Source organism: Rhinopithecus roxellana, chromosome 21, assembly GCF_007565055.1.
Source record: "Rhinopithecus roxellana isolate Shanxi Qingling chromosome 21, ASM756505v1, whole genome shotgun sequence".
Classification (NCBI taxonomy): Eukaryota; Metazoa; Chordata; class Mammalia; order Primates; family Cercopithecidae; genus Rhinopithecus; species Rhinopithecus roxellana.
In genome coordinates this window covers 39,438,434-39,461,903 of record NC_044569.1, presented here as the reverse complement: position 1 = coordinate 39,461,903, position 23,470 = coordinate 39,438,434, and the positions used below count along the sequence as shown (strand labels likewise).

The 23,470-nt window shown below is 54.3% G+C and overlaps 1 protein-coding gene and 1 long non-coding RNA gene across 3 annotated transcripts in view; one reads left to right on the top strand and one right to left on the bottom strand.

Annotated features, from left to right (window-relative positions):
- KCNG2 (potassium voltage-gated channel modifier subfamily G member 2) overlaps nucleotides 1–23,470 on the bottom strand; it is a 78,432-nt gene that overhangs the window by 1,071 nt on the left and 53,891 nt on the right. For both annotated transcript variants that reach the window (XM_030925813.1, XM_030925814.1), the window contains exon 2: nucleotides 18,386–19,052. In XM_030925813.1, the coding sequence (XP_030781673.1) occupies nucleotides 18,386–19,012 (627 nt within the window). In that variant the 5' untranslated portion in view covers nucleotides 19,013–19,052. The remainder of the gene's footprint in view (nucleotides 1–18,385; nucleotides 19,053–23,470) is intronic.
- On the top strand, nucleotides 82–4,160 carry LOC115895471. Its single transcript, XR_004055653.1, has 3 exons — nucleotides 82–1,784; nucleotides 2,238–2,704; nucleotides 3,853–4,160. It is a non-coding gene; the product is annotated as an uncharacterized LOC115895471 (long non-coding RNA).

Sequence of the window (23,470 nt, the reverse complement as noted above, 5' to 3'; positions counted from 1 at the left end):
TTCCTTCCCCAGGACCAGAGGCGTCCCCCAGGCCACCCTTCCCGCGCCAACCCACGGAAGCGGGTGCAAGGGATATTGACAAACAGGCCCAGTTCCTATTGGAAAAAACAAAACAAAACAAAAACAAAACGAAAAACCAACAAGATTTAATGGTGATCACTTCGGGCTTGAGAACGGATGCCCTTAGCTGACCCAGGAAACTGGTGAAAATAATGTTTAAACCCCTGACCTTTTATTTTAAAGCCTTGGGAAATGGTCTTAAGAGCAAACAGCAAACAAAGAAACATCTATTTATATGTGAACATTCTGTAAGAAAGGTGAGCATTTGCGGTATCTGTGTCAAGACTGCATCCTCCTCCTCAGCTTGGCCAGGAGGAGACTCTGTGTGGAATGGCTGCAGCCACAGACACAGCCCTCCTACCCCCACCCCACCCACAGCTCCCAGTCATGGGGGCTTCTTCCCCCGGAAGGGGCCGACATCACCATCTCACATTCTGCCTTCAGCTCCTGGGGCTAGGTCCTTGGGGAGTCCGGTGGAGGGTGGGGCACCCTCCTCCTGCCCAGTCCCCACTCATGGGTGGGAGGCTGGCCTTGGGTGTCACGGGTGGGAGGCTGGCCTTGGGTGTGGCACACTGAGAAGATAGGGCCTGACTGCCCTTGCTGCAGTGATTCCAGGCCAGGAGAGGCCGATGGGGTCTCAGGGTGCCGCCCCTGCATCAAGCTCTCAGCTCCTAGAGAGGGAGGGTGTCATTCACACTGAGGCTTGCCCTTGTCCCCATCCCCCAAATCCGTGGCTCAGAGATTTCTGCCAGGAGGGAGATACAGGAAGTAATCTCCTCTCAAAGAAACTGACCTCATTTGCAACAGAACATGAAGAAGCTTAGACCTAAGAACACTCTCAACACTATCAGTGGTGGAGGTGGAGTGAATTAGCAGATTCATGCATCTGCTGACCATGTAGCCTAGATGCAGGCTGGCTAGGGTGCTGGGGAATGAGGGGAGAAGACAGCTGGCAGGAGCCCTCCTGGGGTCAGAACAATGTCAGACACTCTCAGAAAGCAATAAGAAGGAGCTGCAATATGATCAGGTTGTAGAGGAATAACAGAGCTCTCAGCTGGCAACTTGGAGTTTTAACTACTGGGTGTGGTCAATGAGACAGAGGAAGAGGTTGCTCCCCAACCATGTCCCTCCGTGTCCCCACAGGCATCTGCCTCATCTCCCCCCCTGACTGTCCCGTCCCTATGTCCCTGTGACCCTATGCCCCCATGTCCCTGTCCCCATGTCCCTCCCTGTGTCCCTGTCCCTGTGTCCCCTCAGGCATCTCTCTCACATTCCTATGTCCCTGTCCCCATGTCCCTATGTCCCCATCCCCATGTCCCTGTCCCCATGTCCCCACAAGCATCTCCCTCGTGTCCCCTGTGTGTCCCCGTCCCATGTCCCCTGGCAGGTCACCAGGTTGCACACCCAGGACAGAAGCCAGGCAGGCTGGCCCCAGGGCACTGTCCTAACCACTGGTCAAGTGTCCCTGGCGGGGCTTGGGGACCAGCGGGGCAGGAGCGCCTGGGCTGTGTATCCTGAATGCCCCCCTGCCCACAACAAGGAGGGACCGGGTGCAGCTGCACTCACGGTCAGACACCGCCTGGACCGGCTCTGCCCACGGTTAGAGACCACCTGTGGAGCCACAGGTGGGACAGTCGGCGGGCACGTTTCCGGAACTTTCAACCCAGAAAACAGACCCTGATTGATCAGATTTGATGCATCTGGTCTACTTGGCCAAAAATCAGGTCAGAAAAAAAGTCTACATTCAGCCTGGCTCACCCAGTTTTGAGGCCCACACAGCCCCCGCCCTCCAGATTTGTTTGGCTTTTTTGTGCGTTTTAACAGACATTCAGGGTTTTCTGTGGGGTCCCAGGGCCGGCTTCTGCCTGCCTTGGCTGGGCGGGCACCTTCAGACTCTGCCCCGCAGCCCTGGGCTGCTCCACGATGTTCCATGCTCTGTGCAGGACCCAAGGTCGGGGCTGGGCAGGGGCTGCAGAGCAGGCCCTGCTGGCAGCTTCCGCCCTCTGCTGTCAGGGTGGGGTCTGTGGTCTCGGATTCCAGGGCTGGGGACTGTGAGGGGTGTGAGCAGGACCCCAAGAGCTCGGCAAGTGCTCCTTTGGGGAGGGAAAGTGGACCCCAACCTCAGAGATCAGTGTGGGCCTCCCAGCCCTGGTGTCAGGATGCTCTGATTATCACAGGTTTCAGGCATGGTGTCTCGGCTGCATCACCGACCCGCATGCTGCTGTTTCTATGAACGTGAAAAGCGAGTTTGCTCCCATGCGCAGGAACCTGTGGGTAAACCGGTCCCAAGTTCCTGGGCCCCAGGATGAGCCCCCCTGAGGAACACAGAGCCAGGCGGACCCCTGCCCCCGTGGCTCCTCGATCATGAACCCATGCATCTGTGCGCCTCGGGTGTGCCTGGTCACTTTGGAAACCACAAGCATTTCTCAGCTCTAGGTAGAAAACACAAAGCAACGATGAAAGAAATCCCAGAATCTAGAATTCCTGCCCTATGGCCCGGGGAGCTGCCGCGCCCAGGCCCAGATCCAGCCCTCCTCCTCTGCCGCATCGGGACATCACAGCCTGGCTCTCCCCCAGGGACCCAGTGGCCGGGGCTCCATCCCACTGGGGGAGCTGAGGAGGGGAACCAGCCAGTCCCTGCCAGGTGGGTGCTAGCACAGAGGTGCTCTCACCAGAGGATGGGAATCCAGCAGTGGTGGGGGCTGCAGAGCTGAGGACCTCCTTGAAGGACTGAGAATGGAAGTGTTTGTCATTAGGAGGGGCCTAAATGGGGAGAATTCTCTTGGGGGTGCAGGTGTGGGGCCCACAGGGAGGGGCGGGAGGAGGGCTGAGAACAGGGACATGGCATGGGGAGGGGCATGAGGACGGAGGCCCTGCAGCTTCTGTGCTGTGCTGGGGAGCTGAGCTCTGGCTTCATGCTGGTAGAGACAGGTCAGCCTGTGCCACCGGAATTGGAGGCGGGAGGCTGGTGGGAGAACAGGGCCCAGCCTCCGGGAGGCACTGGGAGAAGAAAAGATGGCAGGGTGGGGGTTGGGATAGAAACGTCAGGATGTGGGGATTGACTAGACGGGGGTGAGGGGATGGTCCCCACCCAGGCACACCCGAGTTGGGGGTCAGTGGGGCGGGCTGCACGGGGTCCTGACGGACATGCCTGTGGTGACGCCGGTTAAATGGCAGAGGGGGCTGCAGCCGCCAGGACAGGCCCTGTAAATGGCATCATCCACTATCACCAAAGCGAAAACCAAAACACGCCTGCTGGGAACGCCGTGTGCTCACGGGCCACGTTTGCTCAGGACACCTGGAAGTGGAACAGCTGGTTTCTCAGACATACAAGCAGATCCTCACCTTTACCAGACAGGCCCCTCTTCAACATTTACTAGAAGCTGCTGAGTTGCTCCCCAAGCAGCCACACACATTCAGCCCCGTCCCCAGCAGACAAGTGTCCCATGGGTCACAGTCACAGCCAAGGTTCTGGGACCCAAGGTGGCCCGGGCGGGTGGGGTATAAACTCGTAAAACTCTGTACTGACGTATTTTAAAAGCCTTCAAAGACTGCGCGCACTTTGACCTGGAAGTTCTATTTTGGGGAGTCAATTGTCAGGGAATGTCAGAAATGGGCCCAAAGATTGATGCAAAAGGACCTGCTGGCTCATCAGAGCTCGGCTTTATGGGAATGCACAAATCAGCGTCCTGGAACCACCACCACCGCGGAGACGCAGGACAGTTCCCCCAACCCGCAGTTCCCTGCCTCAGGGACAGACCCGGCCCTCAACCCCACCCCTGGCTTTCCCAGGTATCCCACAGGCCATCACAGCGTGGCTTCCTGACCTGGCCTCTTCGGCGTCGCGCCCTCCGAGCTCACTGGTGCTGTCCCGGGCCCCCACCGTCTGCTGCTTTTCACTGCGGAGCCAGCCCACTGTGGATGCCCCAGGGTTGATCCGGCAGCGGCTGTCGCCGTCCGTGTTGGCTGCTTCCAGGCTGGGCTGTGATGAATAAAGTGGCTGAACCCTCGCTCTGTACGTGATACACGCTGTCCTTCCCATGGGTACGTCCTGGGCATGGGTGCTGGTGTGCAATGAGCGCAGGTGTGCCCGGTGTCCACGCTCCGCCGTGGTATCGCCACGCCACGGCCTGCAGGGCCTGAGCCGTCTGGCCACACACGCTGCTCTGCTGCTGGTTCTTCCATCAGGGCCCTCCCAGCGTCCGAGTGACAGCTCCTGCGGCTTAACCTTGTATTTCCCTGGTAAGAGTTCAGGCTGTATCTGCCCATAGGCGTGTCCTCTTGGCTGAAGTGTCTGTTCAAAACTTCCATCCCTTTTTAAATCAGGTTGTTTTCTTACAGTTGGTTTATACAGTTCTGTACATAGTTTAATTACAAGTCTTCATTAGATATGTGATTTACAAATATTTTCTCCTAGTCTGAGGCTTGTCTTTTCATTCTCTCAGTCTTTTGTGGACAAAAGTCAAAAGAATGTTTTAAATAGAGATGGGGGTCTCGCTATATTGCCCAGGCTGGTCTTGAACTCCTGGGCTGAAGTCATCTTCCCGCCTCAGCCTCCCAAAGTGTCAGGATTACAGGCCTGAGCCCCCTCACTAGGCCAAAAGTTTTAGACTCTAATGAAGTGCAGCCTATCTACTTTCATCTTTCATGAATCGCGTATCTGATGCCACGTCTGGGAACTCCTTCCTTACTCTCCGTCAGCAAAGGCCATCTCTATGTTTTCTTGTACAAATTTTATAGTTTTAAATGTTGTTTTATGTTTAGGTCCATGGTCCATCTCGAGTTGCATTTTTGTATAAAACGTAAGGCATAGGTTGTGTATTTTTAAATATGGGAGTCCAGTTGTTGTAGCCCCATTTGTTGACGAGTCTTTCTCCATGCCCGGACTTTTCACTTTGCCAAAAGCCGGCTAGCCCCATTCATGTGGTTCTACTGCTGGACTGTGTCCATGGCCCCACACCTGTCCTCTCCCCACACTGTCCTGCTGTGGCTTCAGAGCAAATCTGGAAAGCAAGCAGTGTGAGTTCCAACTGCTTCCTTTTCAAAATGGCTCCTAGGCCTTTCCATAAAGATGTTAGAATCAGCTTGTAGATATTTGCAGAAAATGGGATTCTGAATGGGATTTCGTTGAATCTGGAGACGGACTATGGGGAGGGTGGACATAGTCATACTGAGTCTTCAACGCATGAGCAGCGCAGGCCTTCCGCTGATTTCGGTCTTCTTTATCAATGGTTCTGTAATTCTCAGCACGTTGATGGTTCCTAGACCTAGGCTGTGAGACTTGCATGTAAGCAATTCATGGTTTTTGCTGCTATTAATGAACTTTAAAAATTTTGAATTCCAACTGTTCGCTGCTAGCAACTCACTTAATTTTCTTCAGCTTTTTTGTGGGTTTCTTGAGTTTCTACACAGGCAGTACTCTTCCCTGGCTTTCCTCTCCTATGCCTTCTACTTTCCTCGCTTCACTGCTCTGTCTAGGACGTCCAGCACGGTGCTGGCTAGGAGTGGGGAGCGGCCATCCTCGGGTTGGTCCCAATCTTAGTGGGAAAACATTCCATCTTTTGCTATGCATGTTGTTAGCGGTAGGTTTTTTGGTAGATATTCACTATCAGAATAAGGAAATTCCCTTCTATTCCTAAATTGCTGAAAGTGGTGTTTTAAAAATCATGAATGGATACTGAATTTAGTCAAATGCTTTTTTTACATCTGTTGAGATGAACAGCCGGCATTTTTTCTTTGGTGCCTTAATATTGTGAATTACACGGGTTGGTTCTGAACACTGAACCAAGCTTGCTTTCCTGAGAAAAACCTCAGTTGGTCATGATGTGCTGTGCTTTTAATGTCTTTACCAACCCTGATTTACTGATGTTTTGTTGAGGAGTTTCGCACGAGTTCGTGGGAGATACTGGTCTTTTTCTTTCCTTGTCCTGTCTCTGGTTTGGTATCAGAGGAGTGTTGGCCTCTTGGAATGAGTTGGGAAGTGATTCCCTCCTCTTGTATGTTTCTGGAAGAGACCATGTAGAATTGGTGTTGTTTATTCCTTAAATTTTTGTTAGATTCACCACTGAAACTATCTGGGCCTGGAATTTTCTTCTTGGAAGGTTTTTTTTTTCTCTTTTATTTTTTGAGACGGGGTCTCGGTCTGTGGCCCAGGCTGTGGCACACTCTGTGGCAGCGGCACGATCTCAGCTCACTGCAAGCTCTGCCTCCCAGGTTCACACCATTCTCCTGCCTCAGCTTCCTGAGTAGCTGGGACGACAGGCACCCGCCACCACGCCCGGCTAATTTTCTTGTTCTTTTTAGTAGAGATGGGGTTTCACCATGTTAGCCAGGATGGTCTCGATCTCCTAACCTCGTGATCCACCTGCCTCAGCCTCCCAAAGTGCTGGGATTACAGGCGTGAACCACAGCACCTGGCCTAATTTTTGTTTTGTCAAAGTAATTGTACATATAATTTTTAAAAAACTTGATTAACACTAGACAGCCTATAAGAAAAGGCAGTTTCCCATCCCCCACTCTTAAGTCCCAGTGGGAATAATTTTTAAATTTCTGATTATTTCTTCTGATAGTTACTTCCCTACTTCTAAATGCTGAGCTGGCCATTTATTGGCATATTAATGTTCTACATTTTGGTGACTTTGTAGAGTTGAGAATCTGGGTCTTCCACACACCCCACCTTCAACCACTAGAACTGTAACCTCTTTCCTGCAGACATTGTTACATCCCATTTTTGGGGTCAGATAAGTCATGAGCATTTGCCGTGTTAAGAAAATGTGAACAGGCCGGGCGTGGTGGCTCAAGCCTGTAATCCCAGCACTTTGGGAGGCCGAGACGGGCGGATCACGAGGTCAGGAGATCGAGAACATCCTGACTAACACGGTGAAACCCTGTCTCTACTAAAAAATACAAAAAACTAGCCGGGCGAGGTGGCGGCGCCTGTAGTCCCAGCTACTTGGGAGGCTGAGGCAGGAGAATGGCATAAACCCGGGAGGCGGAGCTTGCAGTGAGCTGAGATCCGGCCACTGCACTCCAGCCTGGGCGACAGAGCGAAAAAAAAAAAAAAAAGAAAGAAAATGTGAACATGCTCTCTGCTGAGCCGAGTCGTGCTCTACAATTACATTGTTTTCTCACAGGATGTTTTGTTTCTCCTGAAGTTTTATGGTTTCATTCCAGAACTGCTTAGTGCCACCTGCCCACCACCCAGGGGGCCCCTTGCTGTTCTGCCTTTGGTGGGACCTCGTTTCTTCCCTGTCACCATGGAAGCTTTTAGAATATTCTCTGTTCCCTGAAGTTTCAGGATGAGATGCCTTGGCATGCGTGCGTTTCCATTCAGCGTGGGGGATTCAGGCACTGGTGGGGATAAGGCCGGTGTCTTGAATTCTGAGCCACTCTCTGAGCCATAACACCCTTTCTCATTCTCGCCATTCTGGAACCCTGGTTGGCCAGAGCGGGACTTCTGGATTAACCTCCCAGCGATGCATTTCCCTGCCTTTTCATCTTTGTCTTTGAGTGGTATCTTCTTTCCTAAATGTGTGCTACTCTTTTTTGATTAGGGGAATTCCATTTTTAACTTCTGAGAGCTCCTCTTTGTCCTCGGTTCTTTTTTCATGGCATCTTGTTCTTGTTTCATGGACGCAGCCCTGCTCCGCCCTCTTGGCATCCCTGATTGTAGCTCCTGATACTTCCTGTGTTTTCCCCAAGCCCCATGTCTCTCCTTCTTTCAGGCTCCATTCTTTACCAGTGTGCCTCAATTCCTCGAGACGGGGGCGCTAAACGGCTGCTTGGACGCTCTGTGGCCTGGGTGGGGCTTGTCAACCACTGGGTTCACTGCCAATGTCCAGGCAGTGCTGGCGTTAGTCAGGCCCCGTGCACCAGCTGATGTCATTCTCCCCTCTGAGGTGCCCAGTTCTGCCAGACGGGCCCTTTGGCTCCTGCAGGGGCTGCAGGTCTGGCTGCAACCATCCCGGGCAGGGTGGGGTCCATGAGCAGGTTCTCCCTCAATGCCTCCTGCAGCCTGGCACGCTGCCACCCTCCGGGGGCCTGACCCCCACAGCCGGGTCTCCAGGGAGGCAGCATGAGGCCAGGGGCTGGTATAAAGGCGGGGGAGTCAGGAGCTGGGCTCACCGCCCATTTTCGTCCCCATTCCAGCCCGCTTCTCCCGTAGTTGCCGGGATACCAGAAGCCTCCAGAGCGGCCCATGGTGGGCTGCCGGCATCTCCCACAGGCCTCTCTCCACAGCCACGGCCGCCATCTTCCTTCATGCGGAAAGTGCCCGTCGGTCACTGAATCCATTCCCATCTGCACCGTCCTTGTGGATTTACACTCTTCTCTCCCTTTACGATCATTTCAGTTGGGTTCAAGGAGTGAGAGGAGGTCAACAGATGTAGCCAATCCATTACCCAAGCAAAAGTCCAAGTAGTATTTTTATTAGAAAAAAAAATCAGGAACTTAAATGTTCTGTATGAAAGGAGAGCCGGCTGAATAAGTCACGGTGTTGCCAAGGGGAGCAATGCAGCATAGCTGTGAGGAGGGCTGCCCTTGGGGAAGATCTGGGGCATCACGTGTCCTCCGCACACTGTGTGCGAAGCAGCCGGTCACCAGGCAGGATCTACACTGATGTCTCAACTAGAAAATATATGTCAATAGGAAAAGACCAGAAAGGCAGTCTCAGAACCCTTCCTGTGGCTCTCTGTGTGTAATGGGACTAGTGAGGGTTCAGCTTTTCCTCCCAGGCATTTACACATTTCCTGGCATGTTCACACCACACGGCAGCAACAGGGCCATCGGGACCCACGACACGGGACAGGCATGTCCACACTACACGGCAGTGCCGGTGCCATCAGGAACCACAATGTGGGACAGACAGTGTAGACACAGCTGTTCTGACAACAGTCTCAGGATGTGGCCACGGGAACCTGGGTGCCAGGCGGAGTGGGCGTGCAGCCGGTGGTCAAGGGCAGGGGAGGATGGAGTGGGGCCAGGTTGAGCAGGCAGAGGGACCGTGACCAGCCGCCTCTGAAAAACTAAGTGGGCTGGGAGCCCTTCTGAGAAGGTGAGGTCTCTGCTGACATGGTGTCTGCCCTGGCATCAACCTGCTTTCATTTCCTAGTGACAGTAAACAGAAGAACCGAGCCACATTCCCCCAATAACCCAGCTGCAGCTGCACGTGTCACCCCGAGGCTCCAGAGATGCCAGGTGTGGGTGCTCCTGGGCCTCTGTTCTCAATTCCGGGCATAGAAGATTCCACGGCTTCAGCCTGCCAGGAACGAGGCTGATTCTGAGGCGGGGGGACGGGGGTATGAGAACAAGGAAGTCAGGAAAGGCTGAGTACGCTTGTCCCTGACGGCAGGGGATGGCCCAGCGTGCAGGGACCCCGCAGCTCACGACTTTCCTGTTGGGGTCTGAGGTAGTCAAATCCTCAGTCTTCTGTGTCCCTTCGCTGCTGCCTGTGTATCTCCTGGACGCCTCCTCTCCTCCACCAACCTGTCCACTGGGCAAACAGCTGTGGCCACCGAAAGCCTGGAGCCAGCCCCTGGAGGGACCCAGCCTCACTGACGGGTCACTCGGTCAGCAGCAACTCTGCAGGCAGACTTTAACCCTTAGCTCCCTAAGTACTGAAAGAAAATATTGACTCATTTTACTAACTATGAATTTGTAACAGTTTGACTTTGAACTGAATTGAGGTTTATTCTTTTCACTCATCTACAGAAAAGGCCTCTTGCAGTCAAATGAAGATAGAAAAGCAGAATAATATTAAATCTATATCAGGGAACAAACTGTTTCAAAGCAGCACAACAGCCTCTGCCTAGAATGTGCCCGTCTGGAATTATCTGCACGGAAGCACACGTGTCAACTCAATTTCCTGTTCAGCCTGTGTTAACTCGTTTTGTGCCCTCGTGTCTGGAGAACATCAGCACAGCTTCCCCTCGGCCTTCTGCGCTCTCGCCCTCCCCTGGCTGAAATGAGCCTGGCCGTCCCAGGGACCCTGACCACAGCATATTCTGAGGTTTCCTCTGAGCACGGTGTTCTGTGCCAAACACCATGAGAGGTGTCTGCAAGAAGGGCACGGAGTTGGTGGCCCGGGCCTGGCACGGCTGGTGCCCGAGAGCGAGCCCGTGTGGTCTGCAGGTGCAAGCACTCACGGTGCCAAGGGTGTCGCTGATGATTCACCGGGCTGTGCCGAGAGAGGGGCTGACCCTGCCCTCAGGGCACCGGCACCACAGACACAGGTGAGCAAGCTACTCGCCGAGGGCACCGCTGCCTGTGGATGCAGAAGAGGGCATCCTTCCCGGGACAGAAGGGTTCCAAGTCATGAGTTAGAATTCAATCAGGTTGAACAACAGCTCGGCACCTGCAGCCCCTGTCCTGTCCTTCGGCCGCTGGTTTCCCACCGCTGTTTCCTGGGAGCCACAGCCGGCACAGCAGTGGCCACGCCCTGGGTGACCCCTCTCCATTAGGTGCTCTGTGCCCAGCCCAGCCCCGCCAAATGCCCAAGCAGCGTCCTTGCAACTTTCTGCAGTGCCAGCCCGATCACACCTGCCTGGCTGGGGCCTTTCCGACGCACCAGCCACCACCTTGGAGACCCCAGCTGACGCCTCAAGGACAGAGCATGCCAACCCCAAACCCAGCCTCAGAATGACCCGCAGACAGACAGCTGCCATCTGAACCCACCATGTTTCAGGGAAGCTTGTGCAGTAGGAGAGAATCGATTCTGGGCTGGGCCCCCCCGCTTTGCACTTTTCTCTTTGTTCTCCAGAATCCACCGGCTCATCTTTGTACACATTTCTCTAGATTTTAAAGATTATTTTGTGAGAGTCCAAAACACCCACCAGGAGGCTGACTGACGCGAAGTGTGTGTGTTAATTTGGGGAGTGGCTTCCCCCCTCGGGGCAGGTGTACCCTGTTCACTCATTTCTACGCCTCTGCTGTTGCCAGGGCTGTTCCCGGTAGACGCAGAACCTCTCTTGCTAAGATTATTCCTAGGCCTTTCATATTTTTGTTATTATAGTGACCAGAATAGTTTTTCTATTAAATTTTCTATGACCGATGGCATAGAGGAAGGGGGCTGATTGTAGCGACTACGCAGCTTTTCTTCAATCTGCCCACAAAAGGCAGTTCAGAAGCAGAATCCCCACCTCAGCCCGTGATGGGGAAAGGCGGGTGGAGCTGTGAGGGCCGAGGATTCCCGAGGCAGTCAGGAGAGCAGCCCTGCGTGGCCTCTCGACCCCACGCTTGACCTGAGGCTGTAACCACATCAGCTGTTCCCGCTGGGAGGTTCTGGGGCAGGCGGCTGCCCTCGGGATGTCCTCGTCAAGGCCCTGAAGCTGCCCGAAAACGTGTCTGACTCTTCAGTGGCCTCTGGGCGTGAGCATGTCACTGACAAGGATGTCCCCTCAGCAGCGAGGCCTGCGCCTCTTACAGGCTGGACCTCGACGCCGCAGCCGTTGCCTTCTTTGGGCTAAATCCCCTCCCGCCGAGTCCCAGGCGCCTCCCGGCCGAGTGCGGCAGCTCAGCGGACACTGTTGCCAGATCGAACCACAGCGCTCTGCAGCCTCCCCTGCTTTCCTCCCAGACTCCTGTTTTCCACGTCGCAAAGTTCAGATGCTGCGAACAGACACTGAGGACATGAAAACACTCCTGTCCAGGGCTCCCAGGAAAATGCTCCCGTCCAGGCCTCTTGCCCGGACAGCTAGCGCCGGGCTCCCCAACGCCCCTTACAGCTGCACACAGGCCAAGCGCAGGCCTGCATGTGCTCAGAGGGACCGGTGGCTATGCAGAGGAGCTGGGAAGACTGACCCGAGATGGCTGGAGGGGCCGGTGGCAGGAGCGGTGCTGTGCGTCAGCACGGGGAGTGACAGAGGGAACAGGAGTGTAGGGGAGGCCCGGGGAGGTGGGGAGCACACAAAAACCCCTGCAGGGCACAGAACTGAGAAAAAACAACAGCCCAGAAATAAACAAAGTCCACGAAGAAGAAAGGTGAAGTCTCCCAAGTGACACGGACGGACAGGAGGCAGAGAAACGCCGGCTGGAAGAGGGCAGTCCCCAGCGAAGGCCTCAAGCGTGGGACCCAGACCCAAAGTGAGAACTCGCATTCCTGTTTTCCTGCCCAAGTGCTGCCTTTTCCAAAACCACCCTGGCCTACCCTGCCATCCATCCTGTCCCCAGGCCCCACTGGCAGAGCTGCCTGGCTTCTTCCTAGCAGGGCCCTTTGTGAACCTCCCCACTATTTCTGCACACCGACCACTCCTGCTGTGTCACCAGAGGAGGACAGCGCACGCCAGCTCACGGAGTGGCAGTCCCCACCCCACACACCCTCCCCCCGGCCACCACACAGGGGGCCACACAAGCCTTCGCTTCCCTTGTTTGCAAAAGGGGAGCGAGACCCCGCTGTTTGATTCTGTGTGCTGAGCATTGTCCAAAGCAAGGCACATAAATTATTCAACTTAATCTCAACAGCTTTGAAGAATCTGCATTTGATGAGGCTCAGAATGGAGAGAATGTTTCAAGCCCTGCCGTTGTCAGAGCCAGAGCTGGACGGGAGCGCGGGTCACACTCAGGGTCTGAGAACTGAGCCAGACCCCCGACTGAGCCTCGTACTGTGGCAAGAGGAGAGACCGGAGACTTGGGAGGGATTTTATGGAAAAAGAATTGGCTGGGCACGGTGGCTCCACCTGTAATCCCAGCACTTTGGGAGGCCAAGGTGGGTGGATTACCTGAGGTCAGGAGTTCAAGGCCAGCCTGGCCAACATGGTGAAACCCAGTCTCTACTAAAAATACACAAAAATTAGCCGGGCGTGGTGGCGCATCTGTAGTCCTAGCTACTTGGGAGGCTGAGGCAGGAGAATCACTTGAACCCGGGAGGTGGAGGTTGCAGTGAACTGAGATTGCGTCATTGCACTCCAGCCTGGGTGACAGAGCGAGACGCTATCTCAGAAAGAAAAAAAAATACTGAAGCGTTGAGGCTTTTATATCAGAGATTTTAGCTTTTTTTTTTTTTCCAGACTAAAGTGAAAATCCAGAACACAAATCTTCTGTTTTCCCCATCAAATTTGTGCAGGAAGCAGAGCAGAAAACGCAGCCCTTTATCTTCATCCCCTGCCCAGTGGGTTTCTAGGCCCTGCTGTTTGCAGGCCTCCACGAGCCTCCACAGGGTCTGATCCCTTGACAGGAGTGCCAAGGGCTGCAAGGGTGGGCGGCTGGCCGCAGGCACAGGACTGCTGCCATCACTGGGCCCTGCCCGCCTCCCAGAGCTCAGCCCAGCGGCATCATGCAGCCCCAAAGCAGCTGGCCCTGGTGACACATCTGCTGTGGGTCTTCACTCAGTGCTGGCAGGAGTTTGCTGCCAATGTCGCAGTGGCAGAGACTGCTGACTGGAACCTGCCTCCCTGGTAAAGGGCAGCCACAGCTTTGCCTAGGCCTGTGGCCTTTGGGTTAGGATGGTGCTACTCGCCCCTCTGTGCCGCAGACATTCAGGCCAATGGGACGCAGACGGACGCAGGGCTCTGCCAAGGCATCACAGGGGGCTGCCTTCCCCACTCTTTTCTGCCCCTGGGTGGAGAATGGTGGTGTGGGAGCCTCCTGGGACGCGGGGCCACTGGCTGGTCCTGCACTGCCCACTTGATGCTGCTGAAAGACGGGGTGCCTGACGTCTACCGAGATCCCCAGGTTTGGATCTGTCGTGGCCCTAACACAGCCCTTGTTATACCACACAGATGGGAAGGGGCCACGGCCCAGTGCAGCTGCCCTAGGGAGCCCCGCTGCCTGCTCTTGTTGAAGAAATCAGCTCTGAAAGCAGAACCTGCCACCCAGTGCTCAGGTCCAGGACAACTCTGCAGCTGTAGGGACAGGCCACACCCCACGTCCCGTCCACACCCTGCATCTGTCCTTGCCGTGCAGCCAGTCAGGACTCCAAGGGTCGCCCACAGGACAGGCTGTGACAGACACAAGCACGTTTTGCGCTGCTGGGAGGTGCGATTTGTCAGCTCGTAAGGCTCAGCCTCACACAGGTGCAGGTGGACAGATCACTCCCATGGCAGACCCCAGAGGCCTGTGCCTGACATGAAGGCTGACCCTCCCCAGCGCAAAGGACTCCTTTTGCCCGGCCACAGGCTGGGACCTTTCTCCTGCCCCAGGCTTGACGGAAACCGCAGCTCTTCCTGGTCTCTCGGTGCTGGTCTTTGGGCTGGAACTCAGACCCAGGCTCTGCTGGTCTCCGGCATGCTGACTGCAGCGCGAGGCCTCTAGCCTCCAGGACCTGGTGAGCTGACTCCTGCCAATCAGCCACCCCCTTTCATCCTGCACCTCCGGAGAACCCTGTTCAGCACAACTCGGCATCCGCAAAGCTCTCGCTCTGTGAGCTGACACGACTCGGTGTCTGTGACGTCTGCCCACGTGCAGAAAAAACTTGGCGACCAGCTTTTAAAGCTGTTGCAAAAATGTTCTCAGTGAATTCAATGCTTCAAATCCCAGTCATGAAATCTATAACTAATTATACTGGTCTTAATTTAATCATGTTGAGTTTAAAAGAAAAAATCAATTTACAGAGCCAAAAATCAGCCTGAATGTACAAGGAAGCAATGGGTTTTGAAAAACAACCTCCAGCCACAAACCTCCACCAACAGTGGGCAGGTCTCCAGTGGGCGGAGCACAGTCTGTCCCGGCCTCCAGCCAGCACGTGGGTGCTCACACCGTCCAGGCCACCCAGCAGCCGCCGGGCGCAGAGGGAACGTGCAGCTCTGCAGGCACGGAAACTGCCCACAGCCATCCCTCCAAAGCGCTCAGGATCCTCACAGTGGGCGTCACCAGGCCACATCCACCGGCAGGAAGCCAACACGGGTGCCATCCTGACCATGGAGAGCCCATGGGGCCCCAAAACCACACCATGTCATTGCAACCATCACCTAACCTCACCCCAGACACACGTTTCTCAAGAGACACTGCTCCCTGCCAATTATCCCACAGCCATTAGGGCCCACGGCAGCTGAAGCTCGCGATCCTGTCTGTACGTTCACAGGGCACCTTCGGCGTGGGGGGCCTCGTCTGGGAGCAGACAGCGGGGAGCAGAGAGGTGGCTCGGCCTCCTCCACATAGCTTTCCACAGCCTAAACTCCCGAAGGCCACAGACTCACTGGAGGTCCCAGGAGGGCAATGGGGAGCACCCACACGTGGCTGGGGCCCGGAGGTGGGAGGTGCCACCTGGCTGAGCTTCTGCCAGCTGGGAACCCGTGGTAACTCCCACTCCAGCTCTGACCTCAGGCCCGTCCGTGTCCCTACAGCCTGGATTACAACATCCAAGCCAGGGATGCGGGCTGTCCCGTGTGGTGGCGGTGGAGGCGTCTGCAGGTTGTGACCACTGGTGACCTCTCCTAGGAAAGATGGCAAGGTTGGGGGTGCAGCGGGGGTGTTTGGGTTTAGGATATACTTTTGGGGGGTCAAAGAATTCAGAATAACTTTTGGCGCCGCAGATGTTTAGAATTTGGTTGGTAACCTCTGTGGCCACAGGCAAGATAAACAGTTGAGCAAATCACCCTAATGCCTGGCGACAAAGATGCTGTGGGTTTGGGATAGAACAGATTTTCTCTCCTGGGAAAGGCCCAGCAATGGAGTGAATGATCCCACATGACTTCAGGCAGAGGACGGCACCTGCTTGGACAGTGCAGGACGGGCCAGGTGTCCACCTTCCGGTCCCCACGGCCGTCCCAGCGCACCTGTGGGCCAGCGCGTCTCCTGTGGGCTCAGACTCAACAACTGCCCCCAGTCCCGGCAGCCCACAGCCAAGCACACACTGACAAAGCCGGGTTCTCAGGTCCTGAGTGTTGCTGGGGACACACGGGCATGTTTTGCTCATAGATAACCGAGGCTTCCTATTTCTTCAGCACCCACTGTGTGCAGCGGACCAGGCGTTTCCATGGTCCCCGTGCCAAGCCTTTCCCACACGGAGCGGCTGCCCCTGTGCAGGTCGCAGCCCAGGGCGGGAGATTCAGCGGAGGGCAGGCACTGAAACCAACCAGAGCCCTGGGCTTCCCTCTTTCTCTGAGGCATCCAGGAGACCCGGGAGGCTGACCTGGCTGGACTCTGGCTTGGGGTCTCCCCAGTGTCTGTAGAGCTGTGTGTAGGGGTACTCACGGCCCCTCACCCCCACCCTTGCACCTGGGACATCACCGTGCATGCGGGAAACGCTGCAGAAGCCAACCCTGCATGGCGGCTGGACTCAGCCTTCCATACATAACCCATCAGACCTCACATTTTGTCAGTGACACCAACTAGTTCTCAAGAACTCGTTTCCTGACAAACAGCACCAAAGTACTTGCACCCATGTGCTCTCCAGGGAGCACCGAGTTACAGTCCCACTGCCGTCCCTCAGCGGCTGGCTTGGGATGGTCGGCCAGTGACTTGGCTTGTCTGAGGCCTGAGTTGGGCTGGGACTTGCACTGTCTGGGATCCAGCATGTATTTAACTACAAGTCGGGATGAGCGTTTTTTCATGGGAATCACCAACATTTTATGGTTCCCCACATCTCATCAATCAAGTGGACAGAAGGTGACGTCCTTCACCAGCCCCTAGCTGGACGCTCGGAAGCACCCTGGCTTCCGGTTTTGTTACATCACCAACACGTCAATTCTCATGCTTTGAAATATTCTCTTAGGACAGGGGTGAGGACCATCTTTCCTTGGCTCTTCACCCGCACAACTGAATCGCTTCTGAAAAAGACCTTCGGTCAGCAGTGGCTGCAACACTCAGACACATGTCTCCAGGCCCCATGGGGAGGGCGACTGCTTCTTACCCGGACAAGCGATTTAGGGGCGTGTGTCAGGGGTGTAAAGCGCTGGGTGCCATGGAGCCCAGGGTTGTCCCTGAGAGGATCTCGGGTTGTGGGGTGCACAGTAAAGATCAGGGCTGGTGTTCCTGGGGTGGCTTCTGTAGCTGGAGCAGCCCAAACTTCTCCCATTCTCTAACGTGACACAAATGAATTTTCCTTCCTGGATATTCAACTGAGGACAGCCAAACACTCAAGCACCTTTTGGAAGCATGGTCAGGACCTGGACCTCATGGGGACGACGGGGGAAGGCAGCCCGGCCACCAGGCACCCAGATTGCAGGCAGCAACTGACTTCCAAACCTGCATTTAAGTCAAATCCGCACTCGAGCCGCCACACACCCAGACTGAGGGCGGCAGCCGACTTCCAAACCTGCATTTAAGTCAGATTTGCACTCGGGCCGCACACTTGGGTCAGTTCAGCTCCTTGCTGTGCCCTTCAATGATGAGTGTCCCCAAGGCGGGCAGGGCCTCTGCGGTGCTCACGGTGGGTGTTCTGCCCTGTGAGGGGTGGAGGGGCCTCCATGCAGTCCAGGGAGGCCGTGCCGAGGGGAGGGGTGCCCGACCCCCACCTGGTGGGTGCCCTGCCTCCTGGTGTGGCCGTCAGAAAATGCAGCGAGACCTTTTCAGGGCAACACTCAGCTACGCCTGTTCAGACACAGTCACAGCTCCTTCTCCATGAATCTCACCACTCCAACAACACAAACCCCCAGGCCTAGGGCCCAGAGCTAACGGTCCTTCCCCAAACATGACACACACTGGCAAGCTTTCGCCTTCTCTTGTCTCCTCATGGTAACATAGATTAACCCACAAGGTCACACACTTCTGCCCAGGCCTTCTCAGGTTAGTGGGACAGGACGGACCGGGCAGGAAGTCTAAGACAGGGGCAGGAAGATCCACACCCAGATCTCGGCACCCAGATCTCTCAGCACCCAGACCTCTCAGCACACAGACCTCAGCACCCAGACTTCTCGGCGCCCAGACCTCTCAGCACATAGACTTCTCAGCACCCAGACCTCAGCACCCAGATGTCTCAGCACACAGACCTCGGTTCCATAGCCAGAGGCCTGCCTGGCCCTGGCACTGTCCTCCCGCCCTGGAACAATGCGGTTGGGTCTCCGTGGTCTAGAATGACCAAATGTCACACAATTCTCTAGGCCCCGGATACCCAATACTTTAGCTCCATGTTGTTCAAAGTTTGAGGAACTGATGGGCTAAGCAGTTCCGACGGAGGCCTGTGGAGCGGATACTGCGTCTGGAAACCGACCATAACTTGGAGCCTCTGTTGTCTCCCGCTGGGGGTGGGGGTTGGCCAAGATCACCATCAGCTGCGCTCCCTCGGTCCGGCCGCCTCCAGCCCCGCCCCGGCCCACCCCGGCCCCGGCAGCCCTCAGCCCGGTCCTAGGCCTTGGCCATGGCTGCCTCCAGCCCCTTCCCCCACCCGCCTCCCCGCACCCAGACCCCAGCCCCAGCTCCGGCCCCGGTCCCCGCCACCCACGGCCGCGCTCACCCGCTCCTCCTCCGCGCGGATGTCCGGCATGGTGCTCAGGCAGAGGCCCACGGCCGTGACGGCCACGAAGGACACGGACACGCAGGCGAAGAGCTTGCCCGCCAGCCCCGAGTGCGGGTTGTCCACCACGTCGCGCAGGCGCCGACGGCCGCGCTGCAGCCGCCCCCGAGGCCCCAGGGCGCGCGCCGGGCTCCCCTGCGTCCCGAGCTCCGCCGGCCCCGCGCGCGCTTCGGCCGCCTCCTCCTCTCGGCGGCGCAGGCGGCGCAGGCAGCAGCGCTCCAGGCGCGCCTCGTCGATGCCCCAGTAGGCCAGCTCGTCGCGGAAGGCCAGCGCGCACGGGCCCCGCAGCAGCCGCAGCTTCCCCGCGCGCAGCAGCGCCACGATGGCGCGGAAGGCGCACGGGCTGCGGTCGAAGAAGAACTCGTCGCGGCTCACGTCGTAGTCGTCGCACACGCGCAGCAGCTCGTCGTGGCCGCGGCAGGCGCGCAGGCGCTCCAGGCGCGCGAGGGGGCATCGCGCCAGCGCGGCCCAGGCCAGGCGCACGCGGCAGCCACCCACGTTGATGATGACGTGCCGGGCGCGGGTCCCGCCGCCGCCGCCGCCCGCGGAACAGGGCCATGGCTCCATGCGCCGGGCCAGACCGGACCGAGGGGCTCCCGCCGGGCTCCTGCAAAAGGAAAAGAGCGCGTTAGGGCCGCGAGGGCTGAGCTGGGGGAGCGCGTCCGCCCGCGGGGATCCAGGGACCGGCCGGCACCGAAGCCTCGGAGGTGAGCTCCGAGACCCTCCGCCCGCCCACTTGCCGCTCCCCCGCAGGCCCGACCTCTGCACCTGGTCCGCATGGGGGACCCTCAGGCGTCCAGCGGACCCCGCCAGGTGGCCACCCGCCTTGAGTTATCGCCAAGAGAACAGCTGGGTTTTCACACTACGGCTTTGGAACCAGGGGTCCAACGGAGCTTTCACAGATCGACTCAAACTCCAAAGAGCCAGATGTTTCAGGGCGGACCCCACCGACCAGTGAGCACGCCGCGATGTCTGGCGGAAGAGACGCAGTCCCAGCTTAGTTTCGAACGGTGTGCCCTGCGAACTAACCACGTCGGAATCAGCCAGGGGACCTGCCGGAAAACGGCGTTCCTGGCTCTGTGAGGCGGAGAAACTGCAGAATAAGGAGCTCCAGAAGTCCATCCCTACCTTAACACAATGAAAAACCTGGTAAAAACTGTCAAGAGTCAGCTTTTGGGGAACTCTGGAAACTAACCAAAAGCCTGCACCAGCCGTGGGGCACTGAGAAAGAACAGCTGAGTCTTGGTCACAATAATAAGCTTTGTCGCTGTTTCACATTCCCTGCTCCCCAGCTCCGCGGCAGCCTTGAAACAACAGCCTGCATTTCTGGTACCAGTAGCAGCACTGGAAGGGGAAGCTACAGGCCTCATTCTTGAGGAATCGTAATTACTGTGGCTCCGTGGAAGATGGGCTCAAACGCCCGCCTTCATCTCCGGTTTCTTGGAAGTCTGTCTGTGCAAAGGCAGCCACCTGGGGAGTGTGTGTCAAAAACGTTGATGGGAAAGTGTTTTAGCCATTTGCTGCCTCAGGGTTATAGTTGGGACCACAGGTAGACGAAAAGCTGGGGATGAAAGGCTGGGGAATGAGATGATTTGCGAAATAAGGGCTTGATAAAGTTCTAAGAGTTCTCGGGAATCTGGAATGCCACGCACATGCCTGGGCTGCGCACATGCCGGGAAAATCCCGAGAAGTCCCTGAAGTCCCTCCTGGGACTGACCTTCAGATTCTGTGAGCAGGAGGTGATAAGACAGAGGCTTGACCAGCCTGGCTGAGTGCTGAAGGTGGCTCCAAGACACACAGCCCATCTGCAAAAACAAGTTTTAGTTTTCATTCCAGACGTTTAAGAATCTATGTCGCGGCCGGGCGCGGTGGCTCATGCCTGTAATCCCAGCACTTTGGGAGGCCAAGTTGGGCGGATCACGAGGTCAGGAGATCGAGACCATCCTGGCTAACACGGTGAAACCCCTGTCTCTACTAAAAAATACAAAAAATTAGCCGGGCATGGTGGCGGCGCCTGTAGTCCCAGCTACTCGGGAGGCTGAGGCAGGAGAATGGCGTAAACCCGGGAGGCGGAGCTTGCAGTGAGCTGAGATCCGGCCACTGCACTCCAGCCCGGGCGACAGAGCAAGACTCCGTCTCAAAAAAAAAAAAAAAAGAAAAAAAAAAAGAATCTATGTCGCGTCACTTGCTGCCCTCTAAGCTAATGGAACAGACATCAGTGGCCACATCAGACAAAGAAGATGAACTTTACAAACTTGGTTCACAAAAGTTACTCAACAAACCACAGCAGCTACAGAAAATCCTGGGGAGAGGGGAGAGTCTGATTTCCAGAACTGCCACTTATTAAAAATCTTGTTTTCAACAAAAAATTACAAGGCATGCAAAGAATACAAGAGTGTAGCTCATAGACAGGAAAAAGGAACTAAAACACAATATCTCTGAAGAAACACAGATGTTGGACTCACTAGGAAAATACTTCACATAAGCTTGTTTAATACCTTCAAAGAGCTAGAGGAATTTGTGAGAATGATGTCTCACCAAATAGACAATATCAGAGAATATCAATAAAGAGACAGAAGTTATAAAAAAAGTGATAGAAATTCTGGTGTGGAAAGTATACTAGCTGAAATGAAAAGCTCATTAGAGGGTCTCAACAGCAGCTATGAACACGCTGAAGAAATAGAGAAATTGAAGATGCGTCATTTGATGGTATCCTATCTGACGAACAGAAAGAAAACTGAACAGAGCCTGAGAGACCTGTGGGACCATCAGATGTACCAACTTTTGCATGATGAGAGTCCTGAAAGGAAAGAGAGAACAGGGAAGAAAGAATATTTGAAGAAATATGGTTTAAGAAAACCCTCCAAATTTGATGAAAAACATTAATCTACACATCTAAGAAACTCAACAAACTCCAAGTAAGATAAATTCAAAGACATCCACACTGATGCACCACAAACTGTCTAAAGACAAAGACCCAGCACAGTGGCTTACGCCTGTAATCCCAGCACTTTGGGAGCCTGGGGTGGGTGGATCATCTGAGGTCAGGAGTTTGAGACCAGCCTGGCCAACATGGCAAAAACCTGTCTCTACTAAAAATACAAAAATTAGCCGGGTGTGGTCGTGGGCGCCTGTAGTCCCAGCTACTTGGGAGGCTGAGGCAGGGAGAATTGCCTGAACCTGGGAATGGAGGTTTCAGGAGCCGAGATCATGCCACTGCACTCCAGCCTGGGTAACAAAATGAGAGTCCGTCTCAAAAAAAAAAAAAAAAAAAAAGACAGAAAAGAAAACAGAGGCAAAATCCTCCACAAAACAAGAGCAAAATAAATCCAGCTACATATTAAAAGGATTATACATGATGACCATGTGATCATTTACCATAGAGATTTATCACAGGAATGCAAGGGTGGCACAATATGCAAAAATTAATATAATATGCATATTTATAGGATGAAATCGTGATAATTTCAATAGATGCAGAAAAAGGATTTGACACAGTCTAACATCCTTTCATGATTAAACAAAAAACTCAATAACTAGGATTAAAAGAGAACTTCCTCCACATGACAAAGTCTGCATAGGAAAAACTCACTGCTAACTTCATAGTCAACTGTGAAAGACTGGATTCTTTCCCCCAAGACCAGGAACAAGACTGAAATGCCTGCTGTCATGAGTTCTACTTAACATTGTTCTGGAAATTCTAGTCAGAAAAATTAGGCAAGAGAAAGAAATAAAAGGCATCCAGACTCAAAAGAAAAAAGCAAAACTATATTTTGAGATGACTTGTTCTTATGGTCTTATGTACAGAAAACCTAAAGAACACACACACACACACACACACACACACACACACCCCACTATGAGAATGGGTTCAGCAAAATTGCAAGACATGAGATCAGTATAAAAAATCAGTTGTATTTCTATACAAAAGCAATGAATAACCAGAAAAGGAAGTTTTAAAAATTCCATTTATAAGAGCACCAGAAAGAATAAAATGCTTAGGAATAAATTTAACCGGAGAGTGGAAACTGGAATCTACACTGAAAACTGAAAACCACAAACATTGCAGGAAGAAATTTTAAGACTAAATAAATGAAAAGACATTCCATGCTCATGTATTAGAAGACCTAATATTGTTAAGATAGCACTCTTCCCTAAGTTGATCAACAGAGTCAATCCAATCCATATGAAAATCTCAGTAACTTTTTTGAAGACATTGACAAGTTGAACCTAAAATTCTATTGGAAATGCAAGGTAGCCAAAACAATCTTGACAAAGAACAAAGTTGGAGGGCTCAAATTTACTTGAAATCATTTTATTACATGCCTCCACCTAAATCTTGTGTCGAAATGAGATATGTTCGTTTAAAAGTGTGTGGTACCTACCCCCAACCTTGTTCTTGCTTTCACCATGTTACGTGCCTGCTCCCCCTTTGCGTTCTGCCGTGACTGGAAGCTTCCCAAAGCCTCCCCAGAAGCTAAGCAGACGTTGGCACCAGGCTTCCTTCACAGCCTGCAGAGCCATGAGGGAATTAAACCTCTTTTCTTTATCAATTACCCAGTCTCAGGTATTCCTTTATGGGAATGCGAACGTGGACTAGTCCATTACTGCTTACTCAAGCTAAGTATAAAGCTACGGCAGTCGAGAGTGTAGGACTGGCATAAAGAGAGACACAAACATCAATGGAACAGAATCCAAAGTCCAGAAATGACCCATGAGTCCACCGTCCGTTCATTTTTGACAAGGTCGTCAAGACTATTCAATGGAGAAATAATAGTGTCTCCAACAAACGGTTATCCACATGTAAAAAAACACAGTTGGACCCTGCTATCGTTTGGATATTGGCCTCCAAATCGTATACTGGAATTTGATACCCAATGTCAGAGGTGGGGTCTAATGGGAGGGGTTTGGGTCATGGGGGAAGATCCCTCACGCATGGCTGGGTGGTATCTTGGTGGTAATGAGTGAGTTCTCGCTCTATGAGTTCACTCCAGAGTTGGCTCTTGAGCCCGCCTGGCACCCCTA